Genomic DNA, 23,564 nt, shown 5'->3' on the forward strand with positions numbered 1-23,564 from the left:
TTTTATTATTTCTCTTGTTTTTCTTTCTTTCTTTCCCTTCCTTCCTCCCTTCCTTCCCTCCCTCCCTTCCCTTCCTCCCTCCTTCCTTTCCTTCCCTCCCTCCCTCCCTCCTTCCTTTCCTTCCCTCCCTCCCTCCCTCCCTCCCTCCTTCCTTCCTTCCTTCCTTCCTTCCTTCCTTCCTTCCTTCCTTCCTTCCTTCCTTCCTTCCTTCCTTCCTTCCTTCCTTCCTTCCTTCCTCTTGTGGATTGAACCAGTGCTTTGCATATATGAGGCAAGGAACTGCTGGGCTGCTGGACTATATCCCAGCCATTGCTGTTTTTATATTTGAATTCACTATAACAATCAAATACACTGACATTTTATGAGGATTTCAGTAATTAATATGTGAGAGGCATTTATGTCTATGGGAGCACTGGAGCGTTTGCCAAGCAGGCACTCAACTTCTGAGCCAGGCCTCCAGCCCTTTGGCTTTGGTTACTTTTTAGAGAAAATGTCATTTGTGTCCCATCTTGTCCTATATCTCTGCATCCTCCATACCCCACCTTGGTCGTGGCTTCTGAGCATAATCCTCCTACTTATGCCTCCTGTATAACTGGGATTATAGGCATGTGCCCCCATACTCCACTTTTATGTAGGCATTTAGAACAGAGAAGGCATATAGTAGTTTCAGCTGTGAATATGAGGTTTGTCTTTCAGCTACTTCTTCAGTCATGGGGAGTTGGGTCAAGTACTTCTTCCTTGCTCTTGACTTTCCCTGTCCACATTTTCCCTCTAGCAGCCTACTGTGTTGTAATGTCTTCCCGTTACCCCTGGATAGAGATTCCTATGGGGCAGGGTCCAGACTCTGTGGTTCTGACTTCACACATGCCTTTCACAGGGCTTGGCATGGAATAGGAACCCAGTAAATGATTGATTGGCTGATGGTGAATTTTTGCCTAAATGAGTGCAATTCATTGCTGTTTACAAAGTGTTCCTGTAGAAGTTCGGTTCGACTTTCTAAAACAATCCTTAAAAAATATGAAAGGTTTCCCAGAAAAATATGAAAAATAAGAGCAATGCTGTTCTGCTTTATTTTACAATTTAGGTCTAAAAATAGGCAGAGCGGTTCTTGTTAGTGAAGTCAGATAGGACCAGAAGGGAAGGAAACATAAGAGGTGTGATTTTTTTTTTATTAACAGTTTACAGGAGGAAATCACAGCCTTCTGAAAAGTGTGACTGTTTTTGTGTGGTTTAAGAAAAGTACTTGTCTTTCAAAAGTTGAGTGAAGGGCTGGGAAGGTGGCTCAGTGGTAGAGCGCTTGCCTTGCATGCCTGAGACTCTGGGTTCGATTCCTCAGCACCACATAAGCAAAAAGAAAAAAAGCCGGAAGTGGCGCTGTGACTCAAGTGGTAGAGCACTAGCCTTGAGCTGAAGAGCTGAGGGACAGCGCCCAGGCCCAGAGTTCAGGCCCCACGACAGGACCCCCCAAAAAAAAAAAAAACCAAAAAACAAAAGCTGAGTGAAAATGTACTGATCTGTGTGAGAGAGAGAGAGAGAGTATGTGTGTGTGTGTGTGTGTGTGTGTGTGTGTGTGTGTGTGTGTGTGTGTGTTGTTACTGGGGCTTGAACTCAAGACTTTGAGCTTTTGCTTGGCTTTCACTCTCAAGGTTGGTGTTCTACCACTTGAACCACACCTTCATTTCTGGCTCTTTCCTAGTTAATTAGATAGATAAGAATATCACATACTTTTCTGCCTGAGATGGCCTTGAACTGAGATTTTCCCATCTTAGCCTCCTGGATATCTCTAGGATTATAGGTGTAAGCCACCAACACCTGGCCTAAATCGACCAAATCTTGTATCTTGCTTCAATCCAAGGATCTTTATTTGCTCCAGCAACAGAATCTTTTCTTAAAGAACACTATATGAAGGGATGCCAGTCTTCATTTACAATGTTCTTCAGACCTGTGGTTTATCAGAGGACTCTAGTTTGTCTACAGATTGCTATCAAAAACAAAAACAAAAACACCAGAAGATGAATGAAAATATTTCTGAACTACCATGTGTGTAAATGGGAAGGACCAGGCTGTTTCTTGGCAATCTTTAACAATTCATAGCAATTACATAATGACAATGGTAACAAAGTAATTAGCAGATTGCAGCATTGGGATATATACAGTGTGTTAGATTATAAACACATTGTAAAAATGTTGCCATGAGGTTGTGTGGTTTTCTTTATTAGACTGGCTTAAAAAAAAAAAGCTGTTGTAATTATTGGGCAGAGCTGTGGATGTGTAGGCAGATTCAGGATTACCTTTGTGCTCTGTGAAGAGGAAATGGGGTGCAGAGGAGCTTCCTTAATCACCCCTAGTTTAGCACAGTGTGATGACATGTAATCATGTCCTCTTGCTTCTGCGATCGGTTTAAGTGCTAAGGCAGAAGGGTGCTTTTCTTCTCCTTGAAACCCATCAAGGTTCTGGGAAATTATCCATTCAGCAACTATTTTAATATGCATGTTCCCCCAACAAGTATTTTGGTGAGTCATTAAAGTGAATGAATCCTAAACAGGGATAACATGATAGGCACAGGGCAAACAGCTCATTTCATAATTGTGATGAATGTTTCTGAAGCTCCCCTTGAAAAAGTGAAAAAGTTCGTATATTCATTTTTAACGTGTGTGTGTGTGTGCGCGCGCGCGCGTGCGTGAGCATGCTTCTTTGCTTTCTTTGTGCGTGTGTGTGTGTGTGTGTGTGTGTGTGATACTAGGGATTGAACTCAGAGCCACACTCTTACATGGCAAGTGCCACTTGATTCATGTTGCCCTCTTCCTTTCCCCTTTTTCTGATGTATTCTCATGCTGTAGTTTGCCCAGTCTGGCCTCTGACAATGATCCTTCTACCTTAGTTTTCCTTGGATTACAAATATGCTCCACTGCACCTGACTTATTTCTGAAATAGAATCTTGCTAACTTTATCTTGGTTTTTGCCTGGAATCTTGAGATCCCAATCTTCCTGCAGAAGCTGGGATTACAGACATACACCAAGATGTCCAGCGCTGTTTCGTTACTTTTATGTTGAACACCTCTGTAACATGGTGAGAGCACTGAACATTGGCTTCCACTATGAGGTGGGAATTTATATTGGAGATCTAGAGTGGAATTGTGGCTTGATCTAACTTATTTGCAATTCTAACATTAATTCCAGGTTTAGATTTGTTTCTGCTTTTTGTCTTTGGGCCAAATTTTCAAGGGTCTAAGACCTTGTTGAATCTTTGGAGTCTATTTAATTTATCCTTTTGTTTTTTTCCCCCTGGGGCCTCTTCAAGAATACTAAGATATTTAAAATAATAAGTTTTGAAAAGATATTTTAGTTTTCTTACCTAAGAAAAATATGAAGTATTTTCAAACTAAAGAATGGCTTTGGGAAGTGGTGCCGTGGCTCAAGCGGTAGAGCGCTCTCCTTGAGCTGAAGAGCTGAGGGACAGCGCCCAGGCCCAGAGTTCAAGCCCCACCACTGACAAAAAAAAAAAAAAAAAGAATGGCTTTGTATCGATTTTCTTACTTTTCCTCAAATAATAATAAAGGGATGAAATATTCTTGGAATTACACTATATTGACTCTGCTGAGAGCCCATTAGGAGAGCATTTCAGAGTAGAACTTAAACTGCTTTACAGGGTGTGCATGCTTGAGACCATTTCCTATCCTCATACTGCTGGGTGGTTTTTTTTTTTCTGATAATGAAGTAGTAACTATGAATTATAAAACATAAAACTTAGAAAAACTTGGAAAACTAGAAAAATAAAAATAAAAAACTCATTCTCACCATGCAGAAACATCTCAGTGTATTTATTGTGTGTGTGTGTGTGTGTGTGTGTGTGTGTGTGTGCACGTACATGCACACATTCATGTCATGAAATATCTGTCTGGTTTTGGTATCGGGGGTAATCCTAGCTTAATTGAATGAAAATACTGGAAAGTATTCTTTTTATCCTTTCTTCTTCTTTTTTTCCTTCTTCTGCTGGTACTGGAGATTGAACCCATACCTGGTATAGCATTAAGCTATATCCCTAGCCATTTAAAACATTTTCTTTTTAATCTGAGACAGTCTCACTAAATCGCCCAGTCTGTCCTTGAGTTTTAGTTTGCCCATGTCAGCATGCTAAGTGGCTGGATTATAGTGCATCATGCCTCCCTTATTCTCTCCTTTTAAATTTTCTGGAAGAGCTTGTGTAGAATTCAATTATGTCTTCCTTAATTATTTGGTACAATTTAACAAGTCTGATGATGGTTTCTTTGTGGGAATGTTTCCTAATCACTTGCTGAGTAAACTATGGATTTTGTGGTGTGTGTGTGTGTGTGTGTGTGTGTGTGTGTGTGTGTGTGTGTGTGTGTGTGTGTTAGAGAGAGAGAAGGAATTTATGAAATTAATTTAAGTTGGTCACTTTATTGGCAAAATTTTATTTACAAGATTACCTTATATTACCAATACTAATAAAACATGTAATAATGATGTTATCTGTTATTGCTGAAATCAGTAATTTGTGTCTTTTTTCCATTGAGATATTTGTTTCCCCCAGCATTATTCAGTTATCTTTCAAACATTCCGATCTGGTTATCTTTTCCTCTATAAAATGGATTCTAATTTATTTTTAATTCTTTTATATGGTCATGAGATATTTAGGATACTTAAACATATTTAGGGATTTTCCAGAAATATTTCTGTTGTTAATTTTTTAATTTAGGTTCATTTTGGTCAGATAACATATTTTATAAATGCTCTTAAATGTATTGAGACTTGATTTCTGACCCAGAACTTGATAAACATTCATATGAACTTAAAAGAAAAAGAGTGTGTTCTCTTGTTGGTGGTGTAGTATTCTAGAAGTGTGGAGTAGCATAATTTAGATGTTGTTCCAATCTTCTATGTCCTTACTGATTTTCTTGTGTGTGTGTTTTGTTAGTTTGTTTTGGTGATACTGAGGTTTGAACTTAGGACTTCAGGTTTGGTAGGCAAGAGCTTTACCACTTGCACCACACTCCTTGTTCTCTTTGCTTTTGCTGGATTATGTCTGGATTAGACTGTATCATGATTCTCCTATTTATACTTGCCATGCAGCCTGGATAATAAGCACATACCACCATGCCCAAATTTTTATTGGTTGAGATAGGGTCTTACAAATTTTTACCTGGCTGGCTCAAACCATGATCTTCCTGACCTCTGCCTTCTGAGTAGCAAGACTTTCTATTTACATATGTAAATAGACTTTCTGTTTACATATTTTACCAATAACTGGAGAAGAAATGTTGGAATTTCTGACTGTTGTTATAAATTTGTTTCTTGTAGTTCTCTTTGGCTTGTGTATTTTGAATCTTTTTCTGAGATACATTAATATTTAGGATTACTATGTTTTCCTGATCAGCTAAACTCTTTTTCATTCATTCTGAAATAAATTACATTATGAACAACTTCTTCTTCTTCTTCTTCTTCTTCTTCTTCTTCTTCTTCTTCTTCTTCTTCTTCTTCTTCTTCTTCTTCTTCTTCTTCTTCTTCTTCTTCTTCTTCTTCTTCTTCTTCTTCTCTTCTTCCTCTTCTTCCTCCTCCTCCTCCTCCTCCTCCTCCTCCCCCTCCTCCCCCTCCTCCCCCTCCTCCTCCTCCTCTCCCCTCCTCCTCCCCCCTCCTCTTCCTCCTCCTCATCCCCCCCCTCCTCCTTCCTTCTCCTTCTTTTTTCCTCTTCTTCCTCTTCCACCTTCCTCCACTTCTTTTCTGCTGGTACTGGGACTCAAGGCTAGCGCTCTACCACTTTAGCTACACCTCTACTTTTAGGTTGGCTTTTGGTGGTTAATTGGAGATAAGAGTCTCACAGAATTTACTACCTGGGTTGGCTTTGAAGCATAGTTCTCAGATCTCAGCCTCCTGAATAGTTCTCAGATCTCAGCTTCCTGAATAGCTAGGATTATAGGCATTTTCTTTTTCTGATAGTAATCACTCCAGCATTCTGTAATTTGTGCTAGCATTGCACCCCGTGCTTCTATTGAACCTGTTTATGTCTTCATATTTAAAAGTGCATATGGGTAGGCAGTGCATAGTTGGGTCTTCTCTTTTTAACCAATCTGACAGTCTTTGACTTTGAATTAGGCCTTTAAGGACCATTTATTTGTGTTTAATTCTACCCAATAGAGAGGGAAAAACTCCAAAGAAATGACCTAAATTGAACTGTAACTTATATAGGCAAAGCTACACGTGGAATTAAAATTCAGGCCAACATGCTTTCCCCATCCTTAAGAATACCAGTTTCAAAAGTCTTGATTTTTTTTAATGTTAATCTTCCTGTGGATCAAACCAGAATATTTATGCTCTCTTATTCTTTTTTTCTTTTCCAGCAAGTAACTGGCAGAAGTTTTGGTGATAAGGATTTTCGGACAGGATTAGAAAATGGAATCCTTCTTTGTGAGTAAGTATAACTTAGATTCTGTTTGGTGTTTTTTTTAACCTCAGAAACATCCTCAATACTGCTCACTTTGTACAACTTTTAGTATTTTAGTTTTAATTTATTCATCATTTAAATATACAACTGAAGAAAAGAAAACATCTACTGGGGTAGGCAGGAAAGACAAGTCAGAGTGACTTGGTACATAGCAGGGAGTGGTGGAGATTCTGGAAAATAGGGGAGGAGCATCTGGTAGGGGCTACTCCGTTTCTTTTATCTTTTGCTATATAGGAATTTGGGCCCAGGTAGTTTTGAGGATGTGGATCTAACTGAAGCAGATTTCCCCCCTTTAGAATCCCAAACACAAGCAGCTTGTGCCCAGTGACTGGCTTCTGTGTGTACTCACAGCATCTTGTCACCGTGTCAAGCCTGCTCCTCCATGAGCCTACTTTATGGGTGGATTCTGAGTGCTTCATCTGCATCATTGATTAAGTGTGGACGATGATAGCAGCGTTTCTTGGCATATTTTGAAGTTTGGCTGCCAGTACTGCTATGGAAGCAGAAACGAAAGCTTTCTCACCATTGGTTCTAGACACAAAATAAGCTAGAGTGTTAAGGTTGATAGACGTGTATGGCATAAACTCCCAAATTAGACTTCAAAATTGGAATCTATTTAAATAGATTCTACAGTTTAGGCACTGATTTTTTTTTGTTTTAATTGGATGTAACATACATGCAATGAAACACCGCTTCTAGATGTATAATCTGATGGCTTTTGAAAAAATATATTTGTGCATATAACTTATAACCTAATGGACACACAGAGCACGAAGGAAGAGTTTCCCCCAGAGCCCTCCCACTGAATCTCAGATCCCTGGCAAACGCTCCATTATGGTTTCTTTTACCATAGCATGCTACCTGCTTCTGTGTGAGCCTTCTGTCACTGGAATCATACAGAACAGACTTTCAAAATATTGTTTGATGAGAAAGCTTGGATTTGGGAGCCTAAAAACTAAACATTCAAATCCTTACTTCATCTCTTACATCATTCAACCTTTCCTGTTAGTTTTCAAAGAAATTTCATGTAACCTTCTTGAATCTTCTTTTTTTCTTTCTAGATGGTGATAAATGTTTTCTTTTTCCTTCCTGTTTTTGGTGATACTGAGATTTGAACTCAAGACTTCACTAACAGTTATTCTACCACTTGAGCCACACCTCCAGCCCTATATTTCATAGGCTTTTTGTAAAATTCGCCAGGATAATATGGATAAGATGCTTTCAAAGATTATAGAGTGCTTATAAATGTTGCTTACATTGTAAAATCCACATAGTTCTTGTCACCAGTTTTTGGGGCCTTTCATTGACCTTTGTGGTTCAAAGAAAACTCATTGTACCCTGCCTGCTGTTTCTACGCCCGGCTTCTCTTGGAGTCTCTTCCTCCCCTTGTACCATGCTTCCTCAGCCCCTTCCTTCCCTGTGTTACCCAGAGCCCACGCACAGAGATGCTGTAGTGAATCTGCACCTCCCCAGACAGTGGGCCAGGGCAGCTCCAAGTGCTGCCCTGCTCTGCTACCACTTGCTCTCCAGGGATCTGATGCTCAGCCAACTCCTGCCGTTCACAGACTCACCAGGAGCTGATCTCATATATGTGGATAATGCTGTGCTAATACAAATGAAGTGGGTCCTTGGTACCCATACCTATTCATTCAGAATGTACTCTGGAGATTCCTATAGACAACCAACTTTCTACTATATTCCCTGAAGAAAGTCTATCAGGTGAGCTTTGGATTCGCAGTGGGCTAGTCTGGTGACAAGGCTGTGGGTCTGGAGACATTAAGCACTGAATCTGCCTCTAATCTAGCCAAAGATGCTGAGTTAGAGGACGGAGGGATGCAGGTATGCAGGCACACTATCCATTGATAGGTCCTCTACAAACACTTTGGTGATGGCAGGGTGTTGGAGTGGAGAGATGGGAGATCCAGCCGTGATTAGGCAATGAATGGTGAGAACAACACAGAAGTGTATGCCATCGTCATTCTGGATGGAGAACTGGTTTTTGGATGAGGAGAGGGAAGGAAACAGCTTGGGGAGTGAGGAGAGTGAGGGATGCCAGTCAGTGGTCCTCAAAGGAACCTTGTCTTTGGAGATTAAAAGAGAATGCCTAAGGCTGCGCCATCCTGTAGAGCCGGAGCTCTGTGCTGTGGAGGAGTCCTAAACATGTAAGAATGCTACAGTTTCAACTTCAGAAACCTAAGCAGTTTGGCTCTCCTTAGAACAGGGGCCTCTTGCCATGTAGTTGTCTTTTGAGATTTAGCCAGAGCTTTCCATATTTTTTTGTGTTTTAAAAAAAATTTTTATTGTGAAAATACCGAGAGGTTACAATTATATGGGCAAGGTAATGAGTACATTTCTTATTTTGTGTTCTTTAAAATTAAAGCTCAGTGAGTGTCTCATGTGTTAGGCTATAAATACAACTGTGGCCAACATGCAAACAGCATTGACATTTCCTTTTGTTCTAAAGCCTCTCATCTTTTTGTATGGGTTGGATCTAGCCTCTATGTTAGTTGCAGTCTACTGAGACCTCATGTCTTTTGTTCACCTAAAATGCCCTAGGTTGTCTGTGAGCCGATAGGCACCCTGGTTCTCACCAAGTGGAACAGCATCTTCTGGGTCTAGGACTTGTCTCAAACTGGGTCCAGGACCTGTCTCAAACCTACCTGTGGCCTACATAAGGTACAATGACAAACCCATTTTATAGAGGAAGACACTGAGGCTTGGGGATTAAATTCCTTGGCCAAAGTCACACAAAAAAGTTTTAAGAGAAAATTTTAAATTCAGGAAGTTTGATTCCATAGCTTTGGCTCTTACCCTTGTGCTGTTAATAGAATTGAGTTGTTTTTGGTTTGTTTGTTTGTTTTTCTGGTCGGTCATGGGGCTTGAACTCTGGGCCTGGGGCTGTCCCTGAGCTCTTCAACTCAAGACTAGCGCTCTACCAGTTGAGCCAAAGCACCGCTTCTGGTTTTCTGGTGGTTTGTTGGAGATAAAAGTCACATGGACTTTCCTGCCTGGGCTAGATTTGAACCGTGATCCTCAGATCTGAATAGCTAGGATTACAAGTGTGAGCCTCCAGTGCCTGGCATGAGATTTTTTTTTTAATGAGAGAAAAGAATAAGAGGTTGCAGGTGGGGGTTGGAGTTAGAGATCAATGTCAGAATGTCCAAACATGAGAGAACACTGGGTCTCAGGTAGGAAGGACTGGTTGGGGCAGGCGGTTTTAAGAACGAAAGTACAGTGTACTTAAGTAGGCTCTGTTGACATGAGAAGTCAGGTTCAGAGGGTGAGGCAGTCAGGGAGGAGAAAAAATAAGGGGAGGGTAATTGGGGTACACAGAGGTTTTAGCCTTTCTCAGTGGGGCTATCTAGACCAGATAAAGGCAAGAGAGAGCAGAGAACTGGACCAAAGATTAAAGACAAGAGAGAGAAAAGATGGGCACCTTCCTGATAGCCATGCGTAAGAAGGGAAATGATTAGCATCAAATCATGATTAGCATCACATCACGGTGAGAGATCTTTAACTTCACATGGCCTTGCATACTTTGCATGGTGTGACCTTCAGTGTGTCACTACAGCAGAAACCTGTGACTTACAGTAAGCCACAGTCAGTATAAAATAAAGACGGGAACTCCATGGAATTATAATAGCTGGGCTTTGCTCTCAGCATCTTCCTCTTTCCCTGTCCTTTCTGCAAGTGGTGAGTAGTGGCAGTTTGGGGTGTTAAATGCTTGCATACTGTGAGTCCTCTGCTGAGAGTTTCATAAAAGGTCTAAGGTCCAAGTGTAATGGAGCTACAAACGTGTCACAAGTGTGATGAGGTCAGAAATAGTCATCAAATACTGCTCCCGGCCTTTGAGGACACAAGGATAAAAAGAAAAGATTGTGAATAACCAGTCGCTAAAAAGGTGGTTCCCAGAGTGGCGTGGCCTATGAACCTGTCTGTTTCTGATACCCACATCCAACTGCCTCAAAATAATTCCAGAAATACCGCTCTCTGCCTGAGTCTCATTCTATTATTTAACTACAACCCGGTGTAAGTTCATCTAGATGAGAGGGAGGCAAGTTATAGTCTTCAGACTATTTTTGTACAGGCCTTTTTATTTTATTTTTATTGTTTGTGCTAGTACTGGGGCTTGAACTCATGGCCTGGGTGCTGTCCCATAGCTTTTTCACTCAAGGCTGGCACTTTACCACTTAAGCCACATTTCCACTTCTATCTTTCATTTCTTGTGATTAATTGGAGATGAGAGTCTCACCAACTTTTCCTGCTTGGGCTGGCCTTGAACTGTAATCCTCATATCTTAGCCTTCTGAGTAGCTAGGATTACAAGCATGAGCGACCAGCTTCTGGCTGTGCTGATCTTGCTAGCAGTGTTTTTTTAAAAATATTTTTAAAGGATTGTAAAGGAAAGTCAATGAAACATAAGCCCATATGTGGCTTATAAAACCTACAATGTTTATTATCTGACTCTTTACAGAGAAATTTGACCAGGCTAAAAGGACTGTGGAATTAATTTTAAATGTCAATTGTTTATTCTTGTTAAGTATTTGAGTTTGGTCAGTGCAAGCTGCTATGTGAGCAAAGCGAATAACTTTTTGTACAAATTTTGCTGAGGAATTTCTTTACAAATACTTCCCAGCCCCTCAGGCTATTACTTTGAACAATCTTAAATTTAAAGAAAAGTTCTAGAATAATATAAATGATATAATAAAAGGGTAATAGCATGGTTCAAGTGGTAGACAAGTGCCTAACTAGGCCCTGAATTCAAACTCTAATACTGCTTAAATATAATAATTTAGTAATAATAAGATGAATAACTGCATTGCTATACCAAGCATATTAGTAGTAATATCCTCATATCCACAGTTAGTACTAATTATCCTCATTTTGCTATCCCTGAGTGATTTCTTTATGTATGTATTATGTGCATCTCTTTTTTTCCTGAACTAGTTAAAAATAGGTTGCAAATATGAAACTTAATTCCTAAATGCTGCAATCTATCTTGTAACTACAGGAACATGCATCCATCTGCATAACTTTTTAAGACACTTAATAATGGCACAGTAATGTCTAATCATAGATAGTACATAGTTAAGGTGTCTAGTAATATCTTTTCTACTCTTTTATTTTTTGGTGTCAGTACTGGGGCTTGAACTCAGGGCCTTATATTCTTGCTCAGTTTATTTGCTCATGGCTGATACTCTAGCACTTGAGCAACACTTCCAGTCTGACATTTTGCAGTTAATTGGAACTGGAATCTCAGTGACTTTTCTACCTTGAACCTCCACCCTCTAGGTCTCAGCATCTTGAGTAGCTAGGATTGCAGGCATGAGTCACTGGTGCTTTCCAACTGATTTCTTTAAAATGTAGGATATAGAATAAGGAAGTACAGAAGGACAAAACAATGAGGAAATAAGGATGAGACAACAAATCTTTGGCATCACAACCTTACAAGAAACAGAAAAGGGCTCCACCCATCAGAATCCACCAGTTCTCACTATTCAATCCTAGAGCAAGCATGAGAAAGATAGCCAAGATGTTGGAGATAGCCTATGATGCTCATGACACATCTATGCCACGTGCTAGCTTTCTGTCATATTTCTTTTTTTCTTTTTTTTCCTTTTTTATTGTGAAAATACTGTACAGAGGGGTTACAATTACATGGGCAAGATAATGAGTACATTTATTTTTTCATTTTTTTTAATTTAAAATTTTTTTTTAATGAATACATTTCTTATCAAGCATTGCAACCTCCTCCTTTGTTTCCCCTTCTCATCCTTTCCCATCCCCCCTCCGCCTCCCCCCATCCAATCCTCCCCCCCCACCAAAGTTGTAAAGTTAGTTTTCAACATAACGACTTGTACATCTCATTGTTGCAATGGGTCCACCTGTATCCCTATTTAAACGATTTGTTTTTTCCCTTCCCCTCCACAAATTATGCCAACATCTAACACAGTGAAAGCAGGGGTTATACCGTGGGGGAGGGACATACAAAGTAACAAAGAAATAATCTTATAAATATGTTAGAAACAATCCCATAAAAACATTTGAATACGTATCTTAGGTTCATTTCCCTAACATCACCTTATCTGACCTTTTCTGCTTGACTCAGACATATACTAGTTATTGCAAATAAGGGAAACCATGGGACCTATGTTTCTTTGGGCCTGGCTTACTTCACTTAATATAATTTTTTCCATTTCTTTCCATTTCCTAACAAATGGAGCAATGTCATTCTTTCTGATGGAGGCATAGAATTCCATTGTGTCTACTCTGAAAACATTACAGGATGGAATAGGAGAAACCCTAAGTCTCCTTGGCACAGGCCGAAATTTTCTGAATAGAGACCCGGAAACACAACAAATCAAAGAAAGGTTGGACAAATGGGATTGCATGAAATTGCAGAGCTTCTGCATGGCAAAGGACATAGCTAGCAAGATCAATAGAAAGCCCACGGATTGGGAGAAGATATTTACTAGCCATACAACGGACAAGGGTCTCATATCTAAAATATACTTGGAACTCAAAAAATTAAACCCCCCAACAACAAATCCTCAAAGAAACAACTGCCCAATAAATAAGTGGGCGAAAGACTTAAAGAGAAAGTTCTCTGAAGAAGAAAGAAGGATGGCCAATAGACACATGAAGAAATGTTCAACATCCCTAGCCATAAAAGAAATGCAAATCAAAACAACATTGAGATATCACCTCACTCCAGTTAGAACAGCAAAAATCAAGAACTCTAACAACAACAGATGCTGGAGGGGATGTGGACAGAAAGGAACCTTACTTCATTGTTGGTGGGAATGTAAACTTGTTCAACCACTTTGGAAAGCAGTATGGAGGTTCCTCAAAAGACTTCACATAAAACTCCCCTAAGACCCAGCAATCCCACTTTTGGGCATTTACCCAAATGTTTACAAACAAGACCACACTAAAGCTACCAGCACAACTATGTTTATTGCAGCATTATTTACCATAGCTAAGATATGGAACCAACCCAGATGCCCCTCAGTAGATGAATGGATCAAGAAAATGTGGTATATATACACAATGGAATTCTGTGCCTCCATCAGAAAGAATGACATTTCCCCATTTGTTAGGAAATGGAAAGGCTTGGAAAAAATTATATTAAGTGAAGTAAGCCAGGCCCAAAGAAACATAGGTCCTATGGTTTCCCTTATTTGCAATATCTAGTATATGTATGAGTCAAGCGGAATAGGTCAGATAATGTGATGTTAGGAAAATGAACCCTTAAATATGTATTTTAATGTTTTTGTTTCTTTCATGCATGTGTTTCTAATGCATTTATAAGATTATTTGTTTGTTGCTTTGTATGTCCCTCCCCCACAGTGTAACCCCCGCTTTCACTATATTTGATGTCAGTATAACATGTGGAGGAGACGGGGACAAACAAGTCGTTTAAGGATTCAGGTGGACCTGTTGCAACAATGAGAAGTACAAAATGTCATGTCAAAAACGAGCTTTACAATGTCAGTGTGGGGGGAGGAGGGGGGGAAGGATTGGGTGGGGGGGGAGGGGGGAGGCTGGGAAGGGAGGTGGAGGGTAAACAAAGGAGGAGGCTGCAATGCTTGGTAAGAAATGTATGCATTATCCTGCCCATGTAATTGTAACCCCTCTGTACAGTATGTTCTCAAATAAAATAAAATTAAATTAAAAAAAAAAAAAAGAATTCCATTGTGTCTATATACCACATTTTCTTGATCCATTCATCTACTGAGGGGCATCTGTGTTGGTTCCATATCTTAGCTATGGTAAATAGTGCGCAATAAACATAGTCGTGCTATTAGCTTTAGTGTGGTCTTGTTTGTGATCATTTGGGTAAATGCCCAAAAGTGGGATTGCTGGGTCATAGGGGAGCTCTATGTGGAGTCTTTTGAGGAACCTCCATACTGCTTTCCAAAGTAGTTGAACAAATTTACACTCCCACCAACAATGTAGTAAGGTTCCCTTCTGTCCACATCCCCTCCAGCATGTGTTGTTAGAGTTCTTGATTATAGCCATTCTAACTGGGGTGAGGTGGTATCTCAATGTTGTTTTGATTTGCATTTCTTTTATGGCTAGGGAGGTTGAGCATTTCTTCATGTGTCTATTGGCCATCCTTCTTTCTTCTTCAGAGAAGTTTCTCTTCAAGTCTTTAGCCCACTTATTTATTGGGCAGTTATTTCTTTGAGGATTTGTTGTTGGGGGATTTAATTTTTTGAGTTCCAGGTATATTTTAGATATGAGACCCTTGTCCGTTGTATGGCTAGTGAAGATCTTCTCCCAATCCGTGGGCTTTCTATTGATCTTGCTAGCTATGTCCTTTGCCATGCAGAAGCTCTGCAATTTCATGCAATCCTGTTTGTCCAACCTTTCTTTGATTTGTTGTGTTTCTGGGTCTCTATTAAGAAAATTTGGGCCTGTGCCAAGGAGACTTAGGGTTTCTCCTATTCCATCCTGTAATGTTTTCAGAGTGTCTGCTTTGACTCTGAGGTCTTTGATCCATTTGGAGTTCTACAAGTCGTTAACCAATTTTTCCAGCACCATTTACTAAAGAGACTGTCTTTCTTCCATTCTATTTTTTTAGCTCCCTTATCGAAGATTAGATGGCTGTAGATCTGTAGGTTCATTTGTGGGTTTTCAATTCTATTCCATTGGTCCTATGGTGTGTTCTTGTGCCAGTACCAAGCTGTTTTGATTACTATGGCTTTGTAGTAGAGCTTGAAATTTGGTGTTGATATTCCTCCAGTACTGTTCTTTCTGTTGAGGATCGTTTTTGCTATTCGGGGTCTTTTATTGTTCCATATGAATTTTTGTATTGCCTCTTCTATTTCCTTGAAGACTGAGGTTGGAATATTGATAGGTATTGCATTGAATTTGTACATTGCCTTGGGAAGTATTGCCATTTTCACGATGTTGATCTTTCCAATCCAGGAGCATGGGAGTTTTGCCACTTTCTAAGTTCTGTTTTGCTTTCCTTTTTCAGGTTTTTAAAGTTTTCATCATAGAGGTCCTTCACTTCTTTGGTTAAGTTAATTCCTAGGTATTTTATTTTATGTGGGGCTATTTCTTAATTTCAACCACACTTTTCTCATTGTTGGCATACAGAAAAGCCATTGATTTTTGAGGGTTAATTCATATTTCTCTTCCAATAAACTTTCCTATTACCTTAAAAACGTAGGACCCAACCAAGTATCACACATTTCACTCGGTTATCCTTTCTCTGTAGTCTCCTAAAAACTTAAACAGTTATCTTGCCTTTTTGTGTCCTTTGTGATATGAGCAGTTTTGAAAATTCCAGAGCAGTTTTTTTTTAGAAATGTCTCCAAATTGAGTTCTAATTGTTTCATCACAGGATTCAGATTAGACAAGTTTAGGCTGAGAACCACATGGTGATGGTATCAAATTCTTTGTCTACCTCACAGAACCGTACCATAAGCACTGCTGGTTATCGTGAGGATATCTGGTTGTCATGATGTCTCTTAAACTTCTGCATTGTTCCCATGCCTCTTTTCCCCTTTGAGATCTCTGAAAGACACTCTAGACATGGAGTAACTTGATATCATCCAAATCTGTCACCAATGATTCTAATAGCTATTGTTGATCCCTCCTCAACTAACCTTGTATTAGTGTAGCAAAATAGTGGTTTTTCTGATTTTATTTTACCTCCATTTGTTACTTGGCATTTTTGTTGGTCTTCTTTAGAGAACAGCCTTTCTTTACTTCCTCTTTTTTTTTCTTTTGAATTTATCTCTGTGGAGTCATGGAATCCTTTGTATTCAGTATACAATAACCCACTCACATCCCTGCTTAACTTAAAAAAAATCTCTATAGAGCGTGAATGAGGTAAGTGATAACAGCAGTTGTTTTACAACTATAACCACATTAAAGGGTTTCTATAAATTGTGCTTTTAAAGTCAGCACAACAGAAAATGGATTTTAAAGCTTTTGTGTGTCTGTATGTATGGTGGTTCATTCATGTTTGGATTGCTTTTCTAGTGTCAAGTAGTCTGGACTGGCCAATGTTGGAGCACATTCACCAATATTATTCCATTGGACAAACCTCCTGGGAAAAGGGCTTCCAATGAAGACATAAAGACTCAGGCTACTTTTAGAAACTCAACTTCTAGGGATGTCACTAGTGAGATTTGTATAGTAACTGTATAGAAAGGACTATGAATGGCCACAGTGGTTTTCTTAAACCCTTGAGGAAAATACAGACCTGGGTTAGATATACATAAATTAATACTACAAAGACATTTTAACATTTGGGTTACTTGTATTGTTATTATTATTGTTATTATTTGGTGGGCTGTATGTTTGCTTCTCTGGCATGCTTTTGTCTTGAATTTCTTACACTCTACTTAAGTATGTCTTCCAGGGGGTTTAGGGGAATCCCCAGGTGAGGGGTCCCCTGTGAGGCTGTCTAAACATTCTAGAGTCTCTCAGGTGGGTTTGAGCTGATGAGCTCCTGTGTTTCCTCATTCTTTCTAGACAGTTCCGCCCACTGCAGACGTTTTGCCTCCTTGGCTCTGTGTACCTCCTCCCACTCACAGGAGTCAGGCTCAAATTCAGATTTCCAAGTACTTTCCTGCCTGGGAGCATGCACATAGTCTCCCTGTGGCCCGTATAGAAGTGTGAGGCTGAGTATCAGTATATGTCTGATTTTTTCTTTCTTTCTTTCTTTAGGTGATGTTCTATTGTTTGTTTTTGTTTTGTGTTTGAGACATCTTCCTTTACTCACAATACTCCTGCTTCAACCTTCTGAATGCTGGCATTGCAGTCCTGCACCACCATACCCAGCTCCTACTCTGCTTCCTTACAGATATGCTCTCCATTTTTTTCTAGCTTGATTTTCATCCTTTCCTTCCTCCCTACTTCCCTCTGTTTCTCTCTCCCTCCATCCCTTCCTACCTCCTTTCCTCCCTTCCTCTCTCCCTCTCTTTCTTAATCTTTTTTATTCCTTCCTTCCTTCTTTTCTTCCTCCCTCCCTCTCTCCCTCCCTCTCTTTCTTTCTCTGTCTCTTTTCTTTTCTCCCAAGAATATATATTTAACAAAACCAATACAAGCCCTTTGATGAGAAAACACAAGCTCTTTAATGAGAAAGTGAATATGAATAGACTTTGGAAGCCTTATATCCAATCCCATAACATTATTACGCTGTCTAAAAAAATATATAGTCTATTTATTCATTAATAGTGTGATTTCCATTTAACCTAACAGATGGTCTAGATCCTAGATTGACCTTCTATGTGTCCTGAAGCAAGGAGCTGGACTTTGCAGAGTCTGAAGTTATCCATCTGTAAAAACAGATAAGAATTGTGCTGTTGGTTGTAAAGATGAAAGGACTTACGCCTCTGCTTAGTGCCTGGAACACGGTAGACACTTCGTTTTAACTTTTTTCCCTTTCTCTGTGTGATGGGGTTGGTACTGCATCATCGGTTCCCCAGCAAGCCGGGAGGATGCAGTAAAGCAGTCGGCATTGTGTCATGTCTGCTGTTTGCTTGGCACTCGGCATCACTCGCTGTTCTCATTATTGTCATTGGATCAAGGCCAGAAGTCAATTATGACTATGACATAGTCAGTGCCATTCTGTGTCATTGTGTGCACATCGCCTGTGTCCCTCAGGCTGCCAGCAAGCCCCGGGATGATAGAGTTTGTATTTTACTTTCCAGCTTCTCTGGTCTCACTTGTGATCAAAAACTGGGCAAGCCATTTGAGTCCCTTACAAACTTGATCATCTGTGAATAATGAACTTTGGCTGGCAGACCTTGGAACCCAGAGTGATTGTTGTGCAAACAGTAACCTTGACCTCTGAGCTGATGTCATTTCCTCCTGCCCGTTCCAGTCTGGTGTGGTTTCTGTCCCTGGGAAGCTGTTTCTGAACCCTCTGGGCAGAATTAGTGGGTTCCTCTGTAGTGTCTTAAGTATTTGTACCCAAACAAAGTGACAGAACTCTAGCTCTGTCCATGTTTGCTTCCTGTAGGAGGTAAGGATTTTCTGGATGACCCTTTGATTTATCTTTGTATTTTTTCTCACTGAGCAGTGGCACGACACATAATACAATAATATAAATGATATCTAGAAATACAATTTATTATAAACACTTGCTTAATAAATAGAGACATGCTAGTGAGCCATCTGCCAAGCCTCCTAAACATCACAACGACCTTCGACTTTCTTCCCAGCCAGGCCAATGTTATCCTGTCTCCTCATCTCTCACATCGTGCTTTGCTCCTCTCTTCTCTGTCTCTACCTCTCTCAGTCTCTGTCTCCTCTCTTTCTATCTCCATCTCAGACTCGGTTTCTCTCCTCTGTCTCTTTCAGTCTCTCTTTTCCGTCTGTATCTTTTTGCTGTCTCTCTATCTCAATCTCTTATTTTTCTATCTCTCTCTGTCTCAAAGTCTCTCTTCTTTCTCTCATATCTCTCATTTTTGTCTTTCCTTAATCTCTGTCTGTCTGTCTGTCCCTGAGTCGGTTTGCTTGTGTCTCTTTCACACAGAGATTCACACAAAGAGAGAGAAAGCAAGAGATTTTATATTTTAAAAAACGAACCTTGAGATAAGGAATAGGTGAGAATGAGCAATAGATGATACTATGCAGTAGAAAATGTACTTATCACCTGCTGTATGTAAAGGTAACTCTTCTGTATATCACCTTTAAAACAGCAATAAAGTCATTTTAAAAAAATGAACATATCCTTGAAGTTCAGGAAACATAGGATGGAGGTATGTGCTTGCTTTAACTATAAGATCCTCCATTCCTGGCAATCAGAGAGTTCCACTGCAGGCTTCATTTTACAGACATATTTTCATGGAATGCCAAGCTTGAGTCAGTTGGTCTATAAATAAGTGACCAATAAAGAATGTCTTAGTGGATTTTTGGTCTCAGTTCTTATGTTGTTGAAATAATTTTCTGAAGATAAGAGATCAGTTGGCCAACACTTGTTTATATCATCATTGAGACATGAGCTGCTTGTTCTGAGAAGAAGGGTTTGTCTTGGATTCTTGTCATGATTTCAGCATGAGCTGTGTTGTGTACAGCCATGGCCTCGTCCATAAGACGGGTTTGGGGTCAGTGGTATTGCTCTGCTCAGAGATATCTGATCCCATACAGGACTTGTTGGATACTGTCCATGTCAGCACAGCACTAAATTAGACACCAAGGGCTATTTTTTTAAAAAGGGAATGTAAGACATGGTCTTCAACCATTATAAAATGTCCTTGGGGGTTGAATACACATCAAATGTAGTGAAGTTACAGTGTAAGCTGAAATATGAAGAAATGCAAAAATGAACAAGATTGAATTCCCAAGACTTAAATCAGAAGTTAACCAGGGAGAGATTGTGGTTTGGGGAGAGGTTTTATGAGGTAGATTTTACTTTAGAAGAGAATTGGCTTAGGGAAAGAGACAGTTTAGGAGAATTTAGGAAAAACAAAACTCCGTTTTCCTTCTGTATGCCCTCAAGATACTTCTGGTCACCAAAAATATGTGCTCCCCCACAAATATTAACAAATTCTCTAATACCAGTGGGGTGTGCTATAGTATAACTCAATCTTCATACTACTCAGAACAACTACAGGCCCTATAGACTGAATGCTTAGTCCCACCGGACTGTACCCCACTTCAGATGCCACTTGCAAGAAATAGCTCCCCAGTTACCCACAACTTCTATCCAATTTGACTCCAAATCATAGGCCCTCACAGTCTCTTTCTTGGGTTTGATCAATTGCTGGTCTTGCCCACAGACCTCAGAAACATGTTATTTTTATTTACTGGTTTGTTGCAAAGGTTATAGATGAAGAGCCGAGCAGAAGCAATATGCAGGGCAGTGGAGTTCTGGCAAGCTTCTGTGGAACTGTGGGGCTGCCCTCCTAGCACCTCTGCATCTGGCAGCTCAAATTTCTCTGAACTTTACAGCGCACAGATGTTATGGAATCTTTCTTGGTTATTAACTCCTTTTCCAAATCTCTCTTCTTTTCTCAGATGATTGGTTGGGCTGAAAGTATCAAATTCAAATCAAGCTTGGTCTCTTTGGTTAGTGGCCTCCATCTAGGTATCCACCATTTCTTAGCCCATTAGAAAAAAAAATGATATTCCTATCATCCAGGTGGTGTGTGTGTGTGTGTGTGTGTGTGTGTGTGTGTGTGTGTGTGTGTGTGTGTGTGTGTGTGTGCGTGTGTACTGTGGCTTGAATTCAGAGCTTTGTTTTGTACTGTCATTGGCTTTTTCACTCTAGGCTGGTACTCTACTACGTGAACCACACATCTATTTCTGGATTTTTACTGGTTAATTGGGGATAAGAGTCTCAGACTTTACTGTCCAGGCTGGCTTTGAACTTCGATCCTCAGATCTCAGCCTCCTAAGTAGCTACAATTATAGATGTGAGCCATCGGCACACAGTTGGATTTGGAACTTGGAGTCTGCAACCAGGGTCACAAAAACGTGTCTTGTTTTAAATCCCAACATGATGGCATTCTACGTGGGGAAAGGTGGGGTAGGAGGAGGGAGGTTTGGCATCTAGAATGAGAGCTCTGTGCTTGGTGAGCAAAGAGACAAGTAGTGTGGCTTGTCTTGCTTTGCTCACAAGCCAGTCTAGAGCCCGCTGAGCATGATGAGTTACTATAAAGACTGTACACTTGGGCTGGGAATGTGGCTTAGTGATAGAGTGCTTGCCTAGCATGCATGAAGCCCTACGTTCTATTCCTCAGTACCACATAAACAGAAAAGGCTGAAAGGGGTGCTGTGGTTCTAGTGGTAGAGTACTGAAGCTCAGGGACAGTGCCCAGGTCCTGAGTTCAAGCCCCAGAACTGGCAAATAAATAAATAAATAAGACTGTGCAGTGTAATGAGGATGATTGATCAGATCTGAACTCTGAATCCTGACTCTGTGCAAGTTATAAACATAAGGTTCTCTTGAGAAATTAAAATTTAGCTGAAGACATGAACTAAGAATAGAAATTCTTCTCTTTTCCTGGGAGAGAGATGGCTGAAAGGGGATGTGTTCTATGATGAAAGACTACCATGCTTGAAATCCTAAGACAGGAAAAAGTAGTGTGAAGTGGAGGAATTGCTGGTAGATATGTTGGACTAAACAATGGGAAATGAGGTATGTGATCAGGATCCGTGCAGAGGAGAGGGAACGGGGGACAAGAAAGCCTACAAGCCATGTACGAGTTTGGAGGTTTGGTCCTCGGGGCAAGTGAGATGAGAATTTTGAAGAAATCAGAGCATATTGATGACTGAAAGGCTAAAATATGGCTTGAGTATTTCTGTTAATGATGAGCTTGTCATTGATAAGCTACAGGGTTGGGCTCTTTAGAAAAGCCAGGAAAGATCCCCTGTTTGTGGAGAGAGGCCAGCATTTCGGTTTGGGCAGGTGAAATTTAAGACACAGAGAGTGCACACAAGGCAGAGACTATAGGCTGTGGAAGATGATGCTCTGGAATTTTGAGTCACTGTTGAGCATCATTGGTTAAGCCATGAGATATATAATAAGGGCCTCTCAGTGCCTTAAAGAGCACATTAGGAAGGGTGGTGAGGGAGAGAGCCAGAGACAGAGAGACAGAGTGAAAAATGAGGTCTAAGTTTTGAAGTCTCTCTTGTGAGTCGGGGGTCTGAGAAAGAAGCTCATAAAAGAGCAATTGGAGAGCCAAGGTGAAATCAGGAAGGCTTGATCCCATGGAGGCTAAGGCTGCTGAGGAGACTTTTAAGAAGATGTATGACTCCTGTGTTTCATGGCCTGAGCAAGCCCTGCCTCACTTTGTGTAGATGCTGGAGACCTTTGTCAATGAATTCTCATCTCTAGGAAGTCAACTCTGCCTGTCCGCTGATCATGAGTCTACCAAATGTCGTCGAGTCTGGGTAATACTTTTGTACCATCTTAATTAGCTGTTAGACATTACGTAACATGAACTATCTATGCAATACTTTCCTGACCCTTTACAAAGAAATAGATTATTAGGGGAGTGGCCATTTAGCTTGCTGTTTAAACCAAGACAAAGTTGAGAATGGAAGGGGATGTTCACTAGAATCCATGGCACTGAGAGTCTCTTCTGCTGACAGGCATGGAGTCACCACAGCAAGGACATTCTGGTCATCACTGGCTTGGGATAGTACTCACAGCCCATCTCTTACATAATTTTTATACAGCCCTGGTCCGGGAGCAGCCTGGGCCTTTGTAGATGACTGGATAGAAACCTGAAGGTGCTGATGCTCGGCAAAGCCTGTAAACTCATTTGTCTACAGCTTTTCTCCAACCCAGATTCTCACTCAAATCTCAGCGCACTTGGGTCCTTTTATTCTATTCCTGATTTTGGCTTTTATTGAGCTGGTGACAACTCGATAGGCCTTCTGTGTAGGTTTCTCTCTTGTCTTTCTGCCAAATCACAATTGGCCCCGCTGATTTGGTCCGTCTCCAGCTTTTTTGGCACCAAAACTCATTAAATGTTTAAGTTCAAGTGAGGACATTTTGACCCTTCCCTCCCCCCTTTTGAAAAGCATCTCCAATGAAAAGCTGCTTTTTTGTTTGAAGATTGGCCTGGCTTAGGTGGTTCACCCAACAACCTTCTGTTAGGAAAGAGGCAAACATACGGGGACTGTGGAAGGCCCTTACTCATAGCCCTTGGTTCCTCCTCAAAAGAGGGACTCTTAGCACAGTGGAGGTGACTGTTCCCATTCAGTTTGTCCTGCAGGCATCAATTACAGGGAATTCGTCTCAGGGAGTTCTTGTATCTCACATTTGGAACAGTCTCAAACGCCTCCATCTTTGTTAATATTCTGTCCCTTTAAAATGGTGTACTCCTGGTCTCAACTTCATTTCTCTTCATACAGAGTTTTTACATGTCCCAGACCCAGTAGGCCATATTTGGAAAGCTCATGGTAATGCCTCCCAAAAGTAGGTTTGACATTTATTTTAGTGTAATTATCATCCAGGAACCGATTTCTCCACAATGTGGTGATTTCCTCTACCCTAACATTATTTGCCTTAAGTAAGTAGGAGACCTGGGCTGACTTAAATCTCCACTTAATCTCTCTCCTCCTGAACAACACTTAGAATGATCAATTGACTTTACAGCAACATTCAATAGCAGACTTAACTATGG

The 23,564-nt window shown here is 40.4% G+C and overlaps 1 protein-coding gene across 1 annotated transcript in view; it reads left to right on the forward strand.

Moving 5' to 3' along the window:
* Limch1 (LIM and calponin homology domains 1) overlaps nt 1-23,564 on the forward strand; it is a 305,943-nt gene that overhangs the window by 103,252 nt on the left and 179,127 nt on the right. Inside the window, 1 exon segment of the mRNA XM_042678042.1 lies at nt 6,357-6,427. Within this exon segment, the coding sequence (XP_042533976.1) occupies nt 6,357-6,427 (71 nt within the window).

Source organism: Dipodomys spectabilis, unplaced genomic scaffold, assembly GCF_019054845.1.
Source record: "Dipodomys spectabilis isolate Male_0828 unplaced genomic scaffold, ASM1905484v1 ptg000043l, whole genome shotgun sequence".
Classification (NCBI taxonomy): Eukaryota; Metazoa; Chordata; class Mammalia; order Rodentia; family Heteromyidae; genus Dipodomys; species Dipodomys spectabilis.